General features: G+C 34.2%; 1 protein-coding gene across 2 annotated transcripts in view; it reads left to right on the top strand.

Annotated features, from left to right (window-relative positions):
* Klhl13 (kelch like family member 13) overlaps positions 1–20,455 on the top strand; it is a 195,504-nt gene that overhangs the window by 76,818 nt on the left and 98,231 nt on the right. For both annotated transcript variants that reach the window (XM_027932679.2, XM_071606845.1), the window contains exon 2: positions 3,927–4,000. In XM_027932679.2, the coding sequence (XP_027788480.1) occupies positions 3,951–4,000 (50 nt within the window). In that variant the 5' untranslated portion in view covers positions 3,927–3,950. The remainder of the gene's footprint in view (positions 1–3,926; positions 4,001–20,455) is intronic.

Here is a 20,455-nt window from a genome sequence, read left to right as displayed (position 1 = left end):
TGAAACAAAAACGGAATAAAAAATCATTGTATCAATTTTCTCTTCCTCAGGGCCGACAAACTTCAAACCTTTAGTCAACCATTTTTTCCAGTTTGCCTGAGAAATTTCTAGGGACAGGCAACTTGAAATAAAAACAAAATAAATCAAAACAATAACACATTGTTTTTTGAATTGGTGACCCATTCTTTCTCTCTTCCTCAAGGGTGAGAAATTTCACTTACCTCTAAGCTTCAGAAGTTCCCCGCACGGGCCGCCAAATGCCACAGTCTGGCTGGGCACAAATGCCGCAGTCTGGCTGGGCACACAATCACGAGCCACCACACAGCTTGTAGATTCAAACAGCAACTCTTTATTCCCGAACTCACACCAGCCGTCTACAATCACGTTCTGGGGAAATCCACGTTCTCTGCCCAAATCCACCTCCACTGGGCTTCTATCTCCAAAATATACTGTCTGAATCCCATGAGAAATCAAGGGGAACTCAGGCAGCAGGATACGCCCTATTCCCGGGAGGAATAATCTTAAACCTTAAACCTGGAACCTAAACTGGGAACGCCCTAAACACGATTATCTTAAAACCGGGAACACCCTAATCTGCCTTGGTCCTTGAGCAAGGTCACCTACATTCAATGTCGCTGCAACATGTCAGCAACATGGGGTACGCTGGCAAGGAAATTGTCATACCTACTTGGCTAATGGCTCCCAGCAGGGGGGTAGAGAATGAGAATGAATACATATGTGTAAAAGATGGACAAACTTGTCCTTTTATAAGGAACCCACTCCCACAATAATGACATTAATCCATTCATGAGGGTGGTGCCATGCCCCCTTAGCCCAAATACCTCCCATTAGACCCCAGCTTCCATCATTGCCATATTGGGGATCAAGTTTCCACCATAACACATTTAGAGAGACATAAAACATAGCAGAGATTCAGAGAAAGTTTGCATGCCTAAGTTTGGGAATATGTGCTTCATGCTAGATTCAGTTAGTGAAACCGAGCATGAATAACTTAAGTTTACATTATTAGATTCCTAGTAGTAATCTCAATATAGTTGGTTTTCCCCTTTTCAATGTTCCCTAAATGTGAATCCTAAAGAAAATAAAAAGTTCTCACTGTGTTGGGGCTGGGGATGTGGCTCAAGCAGTAGTGTGCTCGCCTGGCATGCGTGCGGCCCAGGTTCGATCCTCAGCACCACATACAAGCAAAGATGTTGTGTCCGCCTATAACTAAAAAATAAATATTAAAAACTCTCTCTCTCTAAAAAAAGTTCTCACCGTGTCAAAATTGTCTCATCACTTAAGCCTTTTTTAAAGATAGGAGAGAGAGAGAGAGAGAGAGAAAGAGAGAGAGAAGTTTTTAATATTTATTTCTCAGTTTTCAGTGGACACAACATCTTTATTTTATTTTTTATGTGGTGCTGAGGATCGGACCCAGCGCCCCACGCATGCCAGGCGAGCGCATTACCGCTTGAGCCACAACCCCAGTCCCACTTAAGCCTTTTTAGAAAGGGCAATCTAAGGTCAGTTAATTTCAAGATGCTTTAAAAATTTTCATTTTGTTTGGCTACCTGATTTCTTATAATAACAGGATTATAATCAGATATGATAGCTCAAATAAATATGAATTCTATATTGTCATTGCATTTATTTCCTTTTTAGAGTTATGAAGACCCCCCAAATAAGAGTACTTTCTCTCCTTCTACTACTTTTCCTTAAAGTAAGGGCTGGAGATAATGAAGAATCCCCCTGGCTTACTTAATTATTTGAAGTCTGCATAGCTTTATAGCAAACAGTTTTATGAATGAAATAATTGCATTTAATATATTTTTATCTTACCAATAGAAGTTGATTTTATTTACAAGGAATAGTTAAGTAAAATATACATTTGCTTCCTGGTATACTTGAAATAAATAGGATAAATATATAAAATATACTTTACCTTTGCAATGTAATTTATTGGTATTGCTGGAAAAAAATATATTTTATACGGGTTAGTTTACCAACACTCACCTGCTCTTTTTCCATAAAAACAACCACCAATTCTGTCCAGGCCAAGAACAATAACATTATTACTCACTATTTTATGTCTTTAAGGATATAACATATTATAACTTTCTAGTCTGTATTTTGTGCATCTACTTCTAAAATTGTGGCCTCCATTTTTGGGCTTTTCAGACCTCCCCATGTCCCCCTGGTAACAAGAAAATTAGTGTTGTTTTTGTATCTACTTGGCAAATAGTTGCCTCAATTCTTTCCTGGTAACTTCTCTTGTGTAATCCAGCTTTCCAGACTCCTCAGGCCTTCTGTTTCTTTGTTTAATCTAACTTCCTCTATACTTGGTTGAATTTCCATGGATACTTGTTAATTAATGACTTTACATGAAATTTAGTCATTCTATTTAATGATGCACAATTGAGTGAATCATATATAGACTATTTTGCTTTTATAAAAGATTAAGTTTCTTTTTTTAACATTTTTTTCCTGCTTTTATTTATCCATTAGGCATCTGCAGGCCCAATACATAGTGCTTTTAGCAAAAGCAGCTTCTAATTTAGTTATAATTGTAAATGTCTATGTCGTTTTTTATTTGTTGTTTTTAGATATACAAGACAGTAGGGTGTATTTTGACATAGTACGTACATGGAGTATAACTCATTCCAATTTGAATCCCATTCTTCTGGTTGAACATCATGTGGAGTTTCACTAGCCGTGTATTCATATATGAGTATAGGAAAGTTATGTCTGATCCATTCTTACTGTCTTTCCTTTTCCTAACCCCCTCCCTTCCCTTCCTTACTCTTTGTCTAATTCAATGAACTTCTATTCTTCCCTTCCCCTCCATTTTTATGTGTCAGCATCTACATATCAGGGAGAACATTCAGCCTTCGATTTCTTTGGGATTGGTTTATTTCACTCAGTATGATAGTTTCTAGTTCCATCCATTTCCTGGCAAATGCCATAAATTCAGTTTTCTTTATGGCTGAGTAATAATCCATTGTGTATATATACCATTTTCTTTATCCGTCCATCTGTTGAAGAGCACCTAGGTTGGTTCCATATCTTAGCTATTGTGAATTGAGCTGCTGTAAACATTGATGTGGCTCTGTCTCTATAGTATGCTGATTTTAAGTCCTTTGGGTATATGCCAAAGGTGATTCCATTCTAAGTTTTCTTTTATTATTATTATTTTTATTTGTTTTAATAGTTATACATGACAGTAGAATGCACTTATATACTTTGATGTATCATACATTGATGGGATATAATTTCTAATTTTTCTGAGTATACATATTGTAGAATCACATTGGTCATACAGTCACATATATACATACAGTACTAATGTCTGTTTCATTCTACTATTTTTCTTATCCCCACATCCTTTGCCTTCCCCTCCTTTCACTTCCCTCTACCTAATCTAGGGTGACATTATTATTATTATTATTTACATTATAATTCTTAATACACATAAGTACCATGCTTTTTGTATTTCTGTTTTTATATTAAGTATGTTGACATCCAATTCAAGTCTTCATATGAATTCAAGATAGGGAAGAGGGGTGGGAGGGAAAGGGAGGGGGGAGGGGAGTAACAAGGATGGTGGAATATGATGGTCACCATTCTAAGTTTTCTAAGGAATCTTCATACTGCTTTTCAGAGTGGTTGCACCAACTTGCAGTCCCACCAGCAAAGTATGAGTGAACCTTTTCCCCACATCCTCACCAATATTTACTGTTGATAATTGCCATTCTGATGGAGTGAGTTTCTTAATTTTTGTAAGATGTAATATGGGCATTAGGTACCAGAACACACATTTTGCCTTTAAATTAACCCCAAAATATACAAAAACATTAAAAAGTAGCAAATTTTGGAAGTTATAGTATTGACTTTCATAATAAATATTGGCTTCTTTTCCTTCTGAACAGGTCATTATCCAACTTTTAGAGGTGATGGATCATCTGCATAGAGGGGAATTGGTTGCTGCAATACTTCATAACCGGTATATTTATGGAAACAAGTTACCTTATTTATATAATGTCTGTCCTAATTATACTCAATGAATATTTGTTAAATACCTAGAATAGAATAAGAAGCATTTGCTGTGTGAATGAATAACAGCATGATTGAGTAATAAAGAAATGGAATGAAGGGGATGTTAGTGACTATGTCTGGAGCTAATGAAAAATAGAGAATATAACTAGAAAACACAATTGGTATAAATTGTGAACCCCTAGAATACAGTCAGTGGAGTTATTGATCTGAACTTTCAGTTTTAAAAGAATATCTGTGAATAACTACAGGTATCTATAACTTAAGAAAAGTCTCCACAACCTATTTTAAAATAGGATTGCCCTGTGATTGCATGTACATTTCTGTTACTAAAAATCCAGTTAAATGCGTCTCATGGAATTCCTATGAGACATTTAGAACTTCCTACATCAATTTAAAATTTTAAATTCATAGTTTAAAGAAACATAAACATTGAGATAAAATGTTAAATATCTACCTTTTAAAATTATTTCTTCACAATTGTTTCTTCCTTTTATTGGATTATTTATATTTATCTTGTTAATTTGTCTAGTATATTCTTTTTTAAAAAAAACTAACCTTGTTTTTCAGAAGTAAAGGAATTTCTCTTATTCTTGATAATTGATTGTACAGTTTGGATGAGCTACTTAAAATAGTATGTTTGAATACATAAACATAAAATAGTATGTTTCTGTGTTCTGGCTCTGCTGCTTATGAGCAATGTAGGCTTCAGGAAGTTTTTCTAAAATACCTTTATTTTATTTGTTTTTATTTTTATGTGGTGCTAGGGATTGAACCCAGTGCCTCACGCATGCTAGGCAAGAGCTCTACCACTGAGCCACAGCCCTGGCCCCAGGAAGTTTCTTAATGTTCTGTACCTCAAATTTCTCATCTTTGAAATGGGGTCAAAAATAGTACCTATAGTGCAAGAATGTTGTGAAAATTAAATAAGTTAACATTGGGTTTGTGTGTGTGTGTGTGTTTGTGTAGAGAGTGTATGAGGGAGTGATATATAAGTGCTAGTATTATTGAAATGTAAATATGGGATTTAAATTATGTAAAAATATGGTTTATTCATATACCACATAATGACATTTCCATCAACAGACTGCATATACAACAGAAATTTCATAAAATTATAACGGAGCTAAAAATTCTTATTGTCTAATGATATAGCCATCCTAACATTATAGAGCAATCCATTGCTCACATTTCTGGTGATGCTGGTATAAGTATACCGATTGTTCTGCCTGTTGTATAAAAGTACAACACATACACCGGGCACAGTAGCACATGTCTATAATCCCAGTGGCTTGGGAGGCTGAGGCAGGAGGATCAAAAGTTCAAAGTCAGTCTCAGCAAAAGCGAGGCACTAAGAAATTCAGTGAGACACTGGCTTTAAATAAATACAAAATAGGGCTGGGGATGTGGCTCAGTGGTTGAGTGCCCCTGCATTCAATCTCCAGTACCCTCCCCCCAAAAAAAGTACAGCACAATTATGCATAGAATAAGGTACTTGATAATTATAGTAAATGACAAATTTACTGGTTTATGAATGTACTGTACTTATTAGTTTGAAGTGCACTACTTCTCATATTTAAAGTATACTATAAAATAGTATGTTGTTATGCTGTCAGCAGACTCATACATAATCTGTTTACCATGACTCTTGATTGCATCAAGAGGCTATGTCAAATGATTGACTTATAGCAGCTAGTTTTGTGTAAATACGAACTATGTTGTGAATGCAATGACAAAATCACCCAGTGATGCATTTCACAGAATATATCTCCATCATTAAGTGATGTGTGACTGTGTTTGTGTTTATGAATTGTGAGGTACTTTAAATGCAGGTGTATTATAAAAGAAAGATAAGATGGGAAAGGTTGAGATAGGAATGTAACATAAATAAGGTCACTGTTATCTGGCAGATACCACAGAATGCATTTTTATGTAATAATCACATTAAAGAAATATATAAAAGGTACTTGTTGTTGATGTGTTAATATCATCTGAGCAAAGGTGGGATACTGAGCTTTGTAGGAGCTGTAAGATAGACTTTCTCAAAGATACAGAAAATAAAATCATAACAGGGATGATGTGTGACCATGTTGGGTAAAAAGATAAAGGAGGAGTAGATGAGGAGATATTGATTTCATTGCTGCATGTGTCAGTAGTACATTCTTTCTTATTGTTGTGTAATATTCCATTTTAAAATATACCACAACTTAAACCATTTTCCTGTTGATCAATTATTTATGTTACATCTAGTATTTGGAAATTATAAATGAAACCATTATTAACATTCTTGTATAGTCTTTTTTTTTTTTTTTGGCATATGCACATACGCACTCATTTTCTTTAGCTATATACCAGGAGTGGAATTGTTGGTACCTAGGATAGACATTTACATATGTTACCAATTCTTGCTATTGTTATTCTCATTTAAATTTTAGCCATTATCAGAGTGTGTAGTGGTTACTCATAGTTTTTACTCTGCATTTTTCTCATATGTAATGACATGAGTGTATTTTTATGTTTATTAGGTATTTGGACTCTTTTAGAAGCTTATGTTCAATTCTTCCTTGAATCTGCTTTTCCTTTTAAATTTGTTTTTTTTATTTTTTATTATTATTAGAGCTTTATGGTTATATATAGTATTGGGTTCATCCTGACAAAGTCATACTTGCATGGAAATTGATTTGAGTTCATGATTCCCCCCTTTTCCTTCCTGTCCTCCCTCCCCTTTCCCATTCTCCTTCTACTCTACTAGACTTCCTTTTATTTATCTATTAATTTGTATTTGACTGGTTAATCAAAATGCAATGATCAAGAATATGAACAACAATAAATGCTGGAGAGTCTGAAGGCAGAAAGGACATCTGTACATTGCTGGTGGGACTGCAGACCAGTATAACCACTCAGGAAAGCAGTAGGGAGATCCCCAAAATACCAGGGATGGAACCACCATCCTATCCCATTCCTCAGTATATGTCCAAAAGATCTAAAATTGGCATACTACAATTCTTTTACCCATTTAAAAATGGGTGGTTGTTTTATTTTGATTTTTTAAAAGATTTCAACTTATCCTGGATATTTAGGTATATACTATGAGTATTCTTTCAATCTGTGGGCTTGCTCTCCCATTTTTTTAAAATTTGTATCTTTTGATGAGCAGCAGTTTTTTTCTTTGAAGTTCAGTTGTAAAAGTTTTTCTTTTAGAGTAGTGCTTTTTGCATCTTGCCCAATAAATCATTGTTCTTTCAAATTTCAGGCTTTCTTTAGGAAGTTTTATGTTAGAAAGCTTTCACGTTATAATTGCTTTCTTGATCAAAACAAAACAAAACAAATCCCAAAACAAAAACAAAGCAGAAACAAAAACAAATAATGAATTTTTAGCCTAGATTTAACATAGAGTCTGACTAAATAATTAGACAATTTTATAAACGGAAAGTGTCTTTATACCTTTGAATTCTAAGTTAGGACCTTTATAGATGGCAAGGTAATTGAATGGTAACGTGAGCTAAGCCTGGTGAGATATAGGGAACTAGTCTTATAATTCTTAGTTTTTAACACAGTGACTTGATTTCAGTCTTTTATGGCCTTTCTTATCATAAATAAGATCCCATTTGAAATAACAGATCATTCTGATTACAAATACCTTCGAAAGAAACAGATGATTCTGATTATAAATAACTGGATCCAGAACACTAAAAAGTGATAGGTACCCATCTAGTTTTATGATGCTGCATAATTTAGATATCAAAACCTGAGAAAAATATGACTTATATGCATATATAATTTATGGGTCGATTTCAAATTCTAAATAAAATAAAACTAATAAATTTGGGAATATGAAAAAATAACCCTTTCTGACTAAGAACATTTTATTTCAGCATGGGAATGGTACAATATGAAGGTTATTCCTAAGATGCATTATATTAAGAGATCTCATAAGAAAGTGCTAAAATAAATGCTGAAGTGTTTGAAAAGTTAATGAATATTTTAAGAGTAAAAAATAACTCATATTTAATGATAGAAACTTACCAGCAGTGCAGCACTATCCGTGGTAAAATTTAAGAGTTGTTCCTTAAGTAACAATAGAACAAGTATGCTCACAATCACCAGTATTTAGTATATATCTATAAATTATGGCCAATATTGATATAAAAAATTATCAATATTTAGATGAAAAATGGCACTGAGAAAACTGGATATCCACATATAAAAGAATAAAACTGAAAAAAAAGAATAAAACTGGACCCTTAATCTATACACAAAAATAAATTAAAAATGAATTAAATGCTTTAAATGTACTTAAGATCTAAAAGAATAAAACACCTAGAAGAAAATGTAGGGGAAAAACTCTTTGATATTGACCCTGGCAGTGATTTGAATACCATATCAAAAGTTCAGGCAGCAGAAGCAAAAATTAAGAAGTTGGATCCACATAAGAAACTTCTGGCTAGCTGTGGTGGCTCATGTCAGTAGTTCTAGCTACTTGTGAGGCTGAGGCAAGATGGTCACAAGTTCAAGGCCAGCCTGGTTGAATTAGTGAGGCCCTGTCTCGAAATAAAATTTATTAAAGCCTCAGGATATAGCTTGCCATTAGAGTATTTGCACAGCATGTGTGAGGCCCTGTGGGAGAAAATATTAGCAAACTATACATATGATAAAGGTTAATATCTAAAAAAATAAGGAACTCACAAAACTTAATAAAAAACACATGGTTTAAAAATGAATAAAAGGAACTAAGTAGATATTTTTTCTGAAGATGACATTCAACTGGCCAACATGAAAAGTTGGTCAGCATCACTAATCATCAGAAAAATGCAAATTGAAACCACAATATTACATCACACCTGTTACAATGGCTATTATCAGAAAGAAAAAAGGTAACAACTTCTGGCAAGGATATAAATATAAGGTGACCCTTGTACACTGCTGGTGGGTATGGACTTTAGTACAGCCATTGTAGAAAACAGTATGGCACTTCCTCAAAAAACTAATATAGGATTATCATGACTCAGCTATCCCTCTGTTGAGTATATGTCCAAAGGAAATGAAGTCAACACCTTTTGAGAAATATTTGTGCCCATGTTCATTTCAGCGTTACTCACAATAGCCAAGATTTGGGAACAAATTTTAATGGACAAATGGATAAAGGAATTGGTGTGCACACAGACATAGTGGAATTAATATCTATTCTTAAAAAGGATACTGCTGTTTGCAACAACATGGAAGAAATTGGAAGGCTTTATGTTAAATGAAAAAGTACTGTATGAAAGAAAAAATACTGTGTATAGTCATTTACATATACTTTATGCTAAATGAGAAAGTACTGTATCAAGGAAAAGTATTATATGATCTCACTTATGTACAATTTCAAAAAAAGGCAAAATTGAAACAGGGTAGTGTGAGAGACCAACCTTGCACGTGACTGGGTCACACTCCCTGGCTGGGTGCTGAGGTGCTCAGTCACAGAAATGTGGTCGGTGTCTCGTGCATGGGTGTGTCTTGCTACAGCCCCATGGGTGAAGCTATGCTCACCTGTTCCTTTGTAATATAACCCCTTGCCCTGTTTAGGATAGAATCTTCCATGGAAGTGCCTTGTGTGTGTCCCCTCCTCTTACTGTGCCCTTGGGTGTGGCCTACCCAGGTGTCAGTCAACCTGCTGACAGTGGACATCATGAAGATACTCAGCCCCCTGAAACTTGACCCCTTGCCTCTTTTGAATAGCTTCTCCTCAATAAAAGGGGTCAGCGCATGCTCTCTCTCTCTCTCTCTCTCTCTCTTCCTGCAGACCCTTAAGGTCAGAGGAGCCGTCACAGCGACCCCAAAGAAAAAGGTATTTGTGTCTCTTGTGTGGTTATTTTGTGCAGCCCAGTTAGCCCAGTTTAACTGGAGTGACCCCTGAGCCTTTTAGTCGTGAGAACAGAAACCCTGCAATGGGTAGAAAGATGGTTCCAAAAATGGGTAGTGGGAAGAAATGGGTTGAAGTAGATCATAGGGTATAAACTTAGAGTTAGGTATGATGAATAAGTCTAGATATATGAAATATAGCATAAGGACACTAGTTAGTAATATCATATTATTTATTAAAAATTGCTAGGAGAGGAAATTTTAGGTACTTTTATGAATATGCAAAAAAGGCACCTTATGAAATGTGATGGATATGTCAATTCACTTGACATTAGGAATATTTTCACCATGTCTATCTGTATCAAAACATTATGCTTTGTTAACTTAAATATATGCAATGAAAAACAGATGCATAAAAATATGAGATAGGCTCATATACCTATAAAAGCCAAATCTTGAAAAGACTTACTTGAGAGAGTTAATAAATTGTAAAAAGTGGTTGGGTATAAATAAAATTAAAGAAAACCACCTTTTATCTGTGTCAGAAATAGCCATTTAGAAGATATAATGGTAAACAATTAAAATGGCCACAAAACATAAATATTTAGTAATAATCCCAACAACAATGTCAAGGACTTATATGAGGAAAATTTTGAAATTCCAGCCAGAAATAGGACAGAAGATATTTAACAAATGGAGAAATACAACCTAGTCCTTGATTAAAAGGCTAAATATTGGGAAAAGAGAAATTCTCTTCAAATTATTCTATAAATTTAACAAAAATTGAATTGTATCCCATTACTACTGCTTATGTCTGGCAATGTAGTGCATGTAGTAATTGTCCATTAATTATTACTGAATAAAGAATGGACTACTCAAAAAGATCATTTTTTTGTTTACAATGTAATAAATATTTATTATGTAATTGCTAGATGTTAAACATTTTCACGTTCTAAAACAACAAAACGTGCCAAATCCTTATTTGTGGAATTTTGTACAAATTTGTGGAATTTGTACATTTTGTGGAAGTGTAGTCAGATAATAAAATATATATATCACAGAGAAAATTGCTTGAAAACTAATAAAGCAGGTGGAAAGATAAAGGACTAAATGGGAGATGGTAATGGAGAGGTTGTTAATGTCTATGAATCTTGGATATTTTAAATATTGTAGTCTGCCATCCATATGTTTTACCTTATATATGGTTTCACTCCAGTGTTTTATAAAGTACAGGAGTATGTGGCTTGCTTCATTGCAAACAGTATCCTAATCTGAACGTAATCCTCATGCACCCATTATGGGTATGTATAGGAGGACGCGTTGTGACAGGAGTCATTTGCTTGTGGTATTTTCTGATGACATTCCTAGATCTAAAAAGGGATTCCATAATGAAGCATTCCAGTCTTTTAAAAGTACTCTTTGTTAGATGAATCATAATACAATATATTGCTTGGTATTTGCAAAACCAGAGAAAGAGAGCCAAGCATTTTGATTGCATTTTATGCCTTTATCAAATATCATGCAGTACCTTTTGTGTGAAGTGCTAGGGATATAGAAGTGAATGATACACAACACATGATTATTTGGTCTAGTGGAGAATATAAACAAGCAATTCTGTTTATCATGTGTTGGAAAAGGAAAATATAGGGTGCTGTTGAATGTGTCTAACATAATATACTCTTCTGTCTTGGGGGGTCGTGGTAGGCTCCCTGGGTTTATGTTTTTAAATTTTTTTTGTAGTTGTAGATGGACAGCATGCCTTTATTATATTTGTTTGTTTTTTTGATGCAGTGCTAAGGATCAAACCCAGTGTCTCACACGTGCTAGGCAAACACTCTGTCACTGAGCCACAGCCCCAGCCCCTCCCTGGGTTTATTCAGGTTCTCTTTCCTTTACTCCATCCCTTTTAACCTCCACCTTATATCAAACTACTATCATTTTTGCCTGGATTCCTGTAATGATTGGCTGGCCAATTCATTCTTCTCAATAGAGTTTGCTTTTCAAAATTCAAATCTTACCATGTTGCCTCTTTGACTTTCAAACTATTCTGTAATTCTCTTAATTTTTGAATAATGTTTGATGTTAATCTTACCTTTTACCACAGTGCATGGGGCCATGAAAAAGCAATGATATGTTCATGGAACTAATGAAAATTAGATAATTATTATTTGTAATGCTAAAGGCAAAATAAGAAGAGGCTGGATATGAATTTGTAGAGATGGTGGAGGCCAGGTTAAAAGAGTTTGATGTGCCATTCAAAGCAGTATGGATGCTCCATAGACTTCAGGGATCTACTGAAACTTTCAAATAGGGGAGTGATGTGATTGGTCAGATTCATCTTTCTAGAAATAGCACTTTGGTGGCTGTGTGAACTGTTTGGGGAATATGGGGGGGAATTAAGAAACTCAGCTATTATAGTAGTTGCAGAAAGAAATTAAGAGTCTGAACAAAGTTGATGGCAGTGGTAATGAAGAATAGGAAATAGATTTGTGAAACATTTAGGAGTAATTTGAAATATTTGGCAGTATTAGGAAATCAATTGGATTTTTCACACTTTAGTCAGAGGGACCTTTTAAAATTGCTAACCTAATAATGTCACCCAGATTGTCCTCTTGTTTGACTACTGAAATCCAACTTTTTCTTCAATACCCAGATCAAATTCCATGCCCCTCAATCAAACCAACCAGATGATCTGGGAGGGTCTCTTTGCTTTTGAACTTATTTAAAACCACAATGAATTTTATTACATTTGGTTCTCCCTTGAAATAATTTCAAGGGAGATGTTGATGCTTATGGCTTGTTAAGGGAGATCTTTCAGAGAATGACTGTGTCTAATGCATTTTGTATCATATAGTGTATAATGCAGCATTTTGTGCATAGAAAGTGTTTAATAAATACTTGCAGAAGTTGTAGCCTTGATCAAAAATTATTTGTTGCTATTTTATTTGGTTAGATGGTGTAGGGGCAGTTTTCATGTATTTCCCCAAATCAACTCCTACTTATAGTTAAAAAATTTTACTTTATGTGGAAATCTTTAAAACTGTAAAATATGCTGATGGAATTTAGATTATTGAAATAAGCTCAGAGTTTTTTTCTTATTCTTTTTTTTAAATATATTTTTAGTTATCCCTGGACACAATACCTGCATTTTATTTGTATATTTTTTGTGTGGTGCTGAGAATCAAACTCAGGGCCTCACATGTGAGGCAAGCACTCTACCACTAAGCCACAACCCCAGCCCCCTTTTTCTTTTTTCTTTTTGGTAGCAGGGATTGAACCCAGGTGTTTTTAATCACTGAGCCACATCCACAGCCCTTTTTATTTTTATTTTTTCATTTTGAGACAGGGTCTTGCTAAAGTGCTGATTCTGGCCTCAAACTTGAAATCCTCCTGCCTTAGCTTCCACAGTTGCTGGAATTATAAGTGTGTACCACCATGCCCAGCTTCACATTTTCCCCCCTTTGGGGCTTAGAATTTTAAGTGGGCATAATATATAATTGTTTCTTAGTAGTGTATGATGTCAAGGGAATACAGGGGTGGGAATCAAGTTATTTGATATTTAAAAATATTGAGCCTTTTTTCCAGGTACGATGGCTCACACCTGTAATCCCAGCAGCATGGGAGGCTGAGACAGAAGGATCACAAATTCAAGGCCAGCCTCAGAAACTTAGTGAGGCCCTAAGCAACTTACTAAGATATTGTCTGAAAATTAAAAAAAAAAAAAAAAAAAAAAGGACTGGGGATCAGGGATATGGCTCAGTGTTTAAGCGCCCATGGATTCAATCATTCATATATATATATATGAGAGAGAGAGAGAGAAAGCATATCTTTTATTCTCAGTGTCCTCATTTGTAAACTGTGAGGGAAGCTCTCATTCTTTTTTAAATTTAAAAAATTTAGAATTATATCTTTAAGTATAAGAACACAGTAGGTTGCTAAATAAACACTTATTACACTAACTTGATGGGAAATGAATTTAACAAGATTGTATAATTTCTGCAGTTTCTCTTGCTGTTGATTTGTAGTTTCATTCTATTTTGATGAGATAAGATGCAAAAAACTTTTTTCAATTTTTTGAATTTGCTAAAACTCACTTTGTATTGTAATATAGGGAAAATTCCATGTACTGGTTAAAATAATGTGGATTATACAGTGTCAGACTGAATATTCTGTATGTGCCTGTTAAGTTCATTTCATCTGTAATGTAATTTAAATAACTTTTATGGATTTTGTGTGTGGGTTATATATTTATTAAGAGAGTATGGTTTTGAAGTCATTCACTATTCTTGTATTTGGGCCTATATCTCCCTTTATGTCTAATAGTATTTGTTTGCTAAAATTGAGTGTTCTGATGTCAGTGCATATATATTTGTAATTGTTATATCTTCTTGATATCTTATTCTCTTGATCAATGTATAGTGAACTTGAAATTCTTTGTCTCTAACTGATTTTGTTTTAAAGTATATTTTTTGTATGTAAGTATAGCTATTCCTGTTTGTTTTCTGATTTAACTTGTTTGTTTGAGATATCATTTTATATCCTTTCTATTTCAATCTGTGTTTGTCTTTCTTTATGTTTCATATAGGCAGCATATTGTTGGGTCTTTTTTTTTTTTTTTACTGTATTCCTGCAGTCTGTATCTTTTATTTGGAGAATTTAGACTATTTACATTCATGGTTATTATTGAAAGGTTTTTTTTTCTTGTTCCTATTATTTTGTTGTTTTTCTTATGGTTCTTTTGAATATTTTATGTTTATTTCTTCCTCTCTTATTCATTCTAGAAATTTGATGGTTTATTGTGTTGATAATATTTGACTCCTACTTCTCATCTGTGTTTATATTCTTCTATTTGGGTATATTCTTTCCCATACTCTCATGATTGTTTATCTTTTCTTTTCTTCTTAGTGTTGGATTCCTAAATTGTCTTCTGTAATAGTGGTCTAGTGTCCATGAATTCCCTTAGTTTATGCATATCTTGGAAAGTCTTGATTTGGTCTTTGATTTGGATGGACAAACTTGCTGGATATAGCAATCTTGTCTGTCAGGTTTTATTTTAGGACTTGAAATACTTCATTCCATGCCCTCTGGCCTTTAGAGCTTCTGTTGAGAAATCTCCCATTCATTATGCAGGTTCTAGGTCTCTTGTCTGTTTAGACTATAGGTTTTCCCTTGCTTGTGGAGATTACCCAGACTTTCTTTTTCACCAAGGTGGTACTTTACCTCCCCCTGCCAAGCTGCTAAACACTTAATACTGGGGTCTTCTGTTCCTCCTACTATAATAATATCTAATATCTATAGATTTCACCTGATTACTGATTATTATTAAATGGTCCCACTTTCTTATCACCCCTCCCACCTCAACATGCAGCTATATGCCTATTTTGGATCAATCTCATGAAGAAGTAGGTGAGTTCTGGGTGCCTCTGATCCACAATATTATTCAATAAGAAACATTGATTTTTCAATACATTTTCAGTGGCTTCATGCTAATTATTTTTTGTGGTGTTTACTCTCAAAGAAAAAAAGATTCTGTCAATGATTTTATATTGAATGTACTCTTTGTCCATAATGTTCTTACTCTTGGGTTTTAAGTGGCTGACTCTTCTTGTCCAAATCTCCATTTAAATATGCTTACCTCTGGGGGCTGGGCCTGTAGCTCAGTGATGGAGCACTTGACTTTCCCTTGCACATGTGAGGCACTGGGTTCAACCCTCAGCACCACATAAAAATAAATAAATAAAATAAAGGTATTGGGGCTGGGGTTGTGGCTCATTGGTAGAGTGCTTGCCTACCATGTGTAAGGCACTGGGTTCAGTCCTCAGCACCACATAAAAATAAAATAAAATAAAGACATGCTGTCCTTTTACAACTTAAAACATTTTTTTTTAAAAAAATGTGCTTGCCTCTGAGAAGTTTTCTTTGACTACCCAAAGTGGCCATTTGTTTTACTCTTTACTGTCATACAACCCTGGTATAAATCTACATAAGACTTATCACTATTACTATTAGATATTTCCCTTCATTTATTATTCCCTTTCAGTAGAATAGAAGGTCTAGGAAGTCAGAGGGCTTGTCTGACTTGATTGCAGCATTAATTTTAATTTTAGCATCTATACCCATATCTTGCACATTTTAGTTGCTAAACAAATATTTATTGAATCAATAGATATATGAATTAAACTTTGGCCTTCTCTAAGTAGTCTTGGACATTAATCCTACTCCATTTTCAGATTTAGTACCTACCAAAATAAGTTGTTGTATAAATTTTAATTACAGAAGAATTCCATGTTTTATTTATGTATTTGTAGGTATATATATGTATATATATATATATATATATATATATATACACACATATATATATATATATATATATATATATATATATATATATATATATATATATATATCTTCCCACTCCAGGAGGTAGAACTTCATCCCTCACCAAGTATGGTTTTAATGATATACTTCCAAAGAAAAGCACGTGGAATGGGACAAAGACCTTTATAGAGAAAAAACCTGACAAACACTACCTATTCGGGATAAAATAGTGTCTCCCCTCCAATGGTGTTCACATCATAATTCCCAGAATCTGTGACTATGATACTGTACATGGCAAAAAGAACTTTGTAGATGTGATTAAATTAAGGACTTCAAATATGAAATTATCCTGGATTTTTCAGACAAGTCCAGTCTGATCACAAGTGTCCTCATACAAGAGGCAACAGATTCAGGGAAGAAGATGTGAAGAAGGACCCAGAGGTTTTAGTGATGCTCTGTGAAGGTGTAGGAAGGTGCCATTAACCAAAGAATTTAGCTGGCCTCTAGAAGCTACAAAAGGCAAGGGAAAATTCACCCTGTAAGCTTTGCCAACACTTGGTTTGGGACTCCTAACCTCCAAAACTGTAAGTTAATTGCTAATTTAAAGCCACTCTATAGTTATTTGTGACAGGGGCAATAAGGAATTCATATACTGATTTTTCAGAGTGTGGCACACAGGTTTTCTAACATACTTCAGGAGCTGTAACTTCTGACTTGATATAAACACAAGAGAGAATAATGGTGGTAGAGGTCAGAAATGGGCACATAGTAAAAGGGAATAACACCCTGGCTGTTTTAAAAATTAGTACCTTTTTTAGGTCTCAGTTTCAGTGCTGGTACCCTTGTTCCTGACACTTGTATATAAGATATTTAGTAGGAGTTGAGGAAAGCAAGATCAGAGGCAAATAGCATTTTGTTTTTTAAAATTTGAACATTCATGGAGCCTGTGGTTGTGGCTCAGTGGGAGAGTGCTACCTAGCATGTGTGAGGCAGTGGGTTCAATTCTTAGCACCACATAAAAATAAATAAGTAAAATAAAGGTATAAAAAGTCACAGTTCTTTAAAAAAATTGAATATTCATGTGTTTAAGTTTTTCTTTTTCCAATTGTATAATTGGTGCTAATGATAAACCATTTGAAAAAATTATGGAAAAGTATAATTCCATTGTTCTGAATATACTGTTAATATTTTGGAACTCACAAAAAACAAATGTTTATTCAACATGAAGATTTTCCAGTATTATAAACATAACGTGACCAAACCCATCTAATTTTAACACCCAGAACCTGCCTTTTCATCTATAGTCTTGGGCTTATTAAAGCATTCGCTCAGTTGCCCAAGTCAGAAAATTGAACATCATCCTGACTCTTTTTATTAAAAAAGTTATATTCAGTCACCAAGTACTATTTCTCTAATCTGCTTTCCTGCTACTTTATTCTTTTTTTTATTTGTTCTTTTTAAATATACATTACAGTAGAGTGCATTTTGACATATTATACATAGTGGAGTATAACTTCCCATTCTTGTGGTTGTACTGGCTGTGTATTCATATATGAATATAGGAAAGTTAGACCCAGTTGATTCTACTGTCTTTCCTATTCAATCCCCCTCCCTTCCCTTCATTTCCCTTTGTCTAATCCAGTGAACTTCTATTCTTCCCTCCTCCCCCTTATTATGTGTTAGCATCCATATATTGGCCTTTGGTGTTTTTGGATTCCTGCCACTTTATTCTTATTACCTCTTCCTTAGTTTAGTCCCACATAATTTGCCACCTAAATCATCATAATATCCTTTTAATCTGGCTTTTTGCCTCTGATATTAGTTCTTTGCTTATTCTCCCTGAAGTTTCATCCTTATTATTGCAGCCATTGTGATCTTTCTGAAATGTAAATGTGTTCATAATTCTTCCTAATTTAGATTTCTTCAGTGACTCTCAGTGTAGCAAGGCTTCTCATATGGCTCCTCTCTACATCACAGATCTCATTCCCTGACCAGAGCATGTGTTGCAATCTTCTCCAACACTGAAAGGCAACATGTTCCCTCATATTTCCATTCTATTTCTGGAATGCTTTCTCTCATATTCTTGGCCTAACCAACTCCTTTTTGTCCTTCAAGATTCAGCAGAAGTATTAAGTTATTTGTGAAACTTTCACCAACATGAACCCCCTTTCCTCTTTTAAGCAGAATGAAGTATCCATTTCTTATGTCTCCCATATCATTGACTCTTGTTTCTATGTGTTGGTAGAGGTGATGGAGGTTCTAGTAGTAGTATTAGTTGTGTTGGCAGTAGTCATAGTGTTTACTTTGTTCCACTTCTAAAGCCCTCATATATTTGTTAATTCATTGTATTTTCACACTAACCCTATCAAAGAGGTACTAATCATTATTCCCATTTTACTAACAAGGAAATAGAGGCACTGAGAAATTAAGGTATCCAAGCATTCACAGTTAAAAGCATGAATCCAGAGTTCAAACACAGGATGTCCAGCTCCAGTCCACATAGATATCCTATCTTATTCATGGGAGACATGTCCAGTGACACCCAGTGGATACCTGAAACTGCTGATAGTACTGAACCCTATATAAACAATAGTCCATCAGTATCTTTGAGGGATTCGTTTCAGGACCTCCCTGTGTATTGCAAAATCTATGTATGTCTATAAATGACATATAGTATTTATATATAATGTACATCCTCGTGTAGATTTCAAATCATATCTAGATTATTTATAATACCTAATACAATATAAATGCTATGCAAATTGTTGTGCTGTGTTATTTATGGAATAATGACAAGAAACACTGGACTTTACATGAGAAAGGAATTTTTTCAAATATTATTGATTCATAGTTGATTGAATCCATGGATGTGGAATCCACAGATAATAAGGGGCTGACCTGTACTATATTTCTCTTAAAAAAATTTTTAGCTGTAGATGGACACAATAACTTTATGTATTTATTATTTTGCCACCTAAATCATCATAATATCCTTTTAATCTGGCTTTTTGCCTCTGATATTAGTTCATATTTATTTATTTATGTATTTATTTTTTTTATGTGGTACTGAACCCAGTGCCTCACATGTGCAAGACAAGTGCTCCACCACTGAGCTACAACTTCAGCCCTGTACAATATTTTTTCATATCTACACACACCCATGGTTAAATTTAATTTATGAATTAGGTGTGGTAAGAGACTAATACTAACTCATAATAAAATAGAACAATCATGCCAAATGAAACAAACCAGTCCCAAAATATCAAAGGTGCAATGTTTTCTTTGATATGCAGAAGCTAATCCAAAACAGGTGGGGGAGAGAAAGAAAGAAAGAGAAAGGAAAAAAAAAGAAAGGGGATTTCATTAAAATAGAGGAAAGATCAGTAGAGTAGATAAAGGAGATTGACGGGTAGGAAGAAGGAAAGGGAAAAACAGTGAATAAATCTGACCGGAATTTCTTTGGTTCATACATGAATATATGACAGTGAATCCCAACACCAAGTATATTCACAAGGCACTAATTTAAAACAACAACAACAAAACTATAAATAAACTGCAGAAACATCAGTGGAGTAGTGCAGGGGAGGGAGGAGGGGCAAAGGGCACTTAATTAGAGCAAATTATATTCCATGCTTTTGTGATTATGTCAAAATGTATCCTAATGTTACATATAGATAAAAAGAATAAATAAAAATAAAAAGAAGAATCTTTAAAAAATAAAATAGAGTGATTATAACAATATACTGTGATAAAATTGATAACATTACTATTCTTTTGCTTTAGGGACATTATTAAGTGAAATAAGGATTACTTGAAGACAAGCACTATAATACCTCAATAGCTTATCTGATAACTAAGATGGTTAATGGGCAGGTAACATAGATAGTGTGGATACTCTGGACAAAGTGATAATTCACATCCCAAGTGGAATGGAATAGGATGATACAAGATTTTTCATCATGATTCAGAATATCTTGATTTAAAATTTATAAAGCATTTATTTCTAGAATTTTATATTTTGGAATTTTGGATCTCCACTGACTATGGTAACTGAAACTGCTGAAAGTTAAACTGTGGATAAAGAATGGCTACTGTAAATATGAACAGGAATGTGGTTTGAGAAAATAATTCATACCCTTAATTAATATGGATGCTTTTTAAAGATATATGACTGGACAACAAAGTTTTCCTCTGTCTTTCTGTCCATGTTGTCTGATATTTCAACACTTTTACTTTCCATAGC

The sequence above is a fragment of the Marmota flaviventris genome, chromosome X (genome assembly GCF_047511675.1).
Source record: "Marmota flaviventris isolate mMarFla1 chromosome X, mMarFla1.hap1, whole genome shotgun sequence".
Classification (NCBI taxonomy): domain Eukaryota; kingdom Metazoa; phylum Chordata; class Mammalia; order Rodentia; family Sciuridae; genus Marmota; species Marmota flaviventris.
The sequence above is the reverse complement of the archived record's forward strand: the minus strand, read 5'-3'. Positions and strand labels throughout refer to the sequence as shown.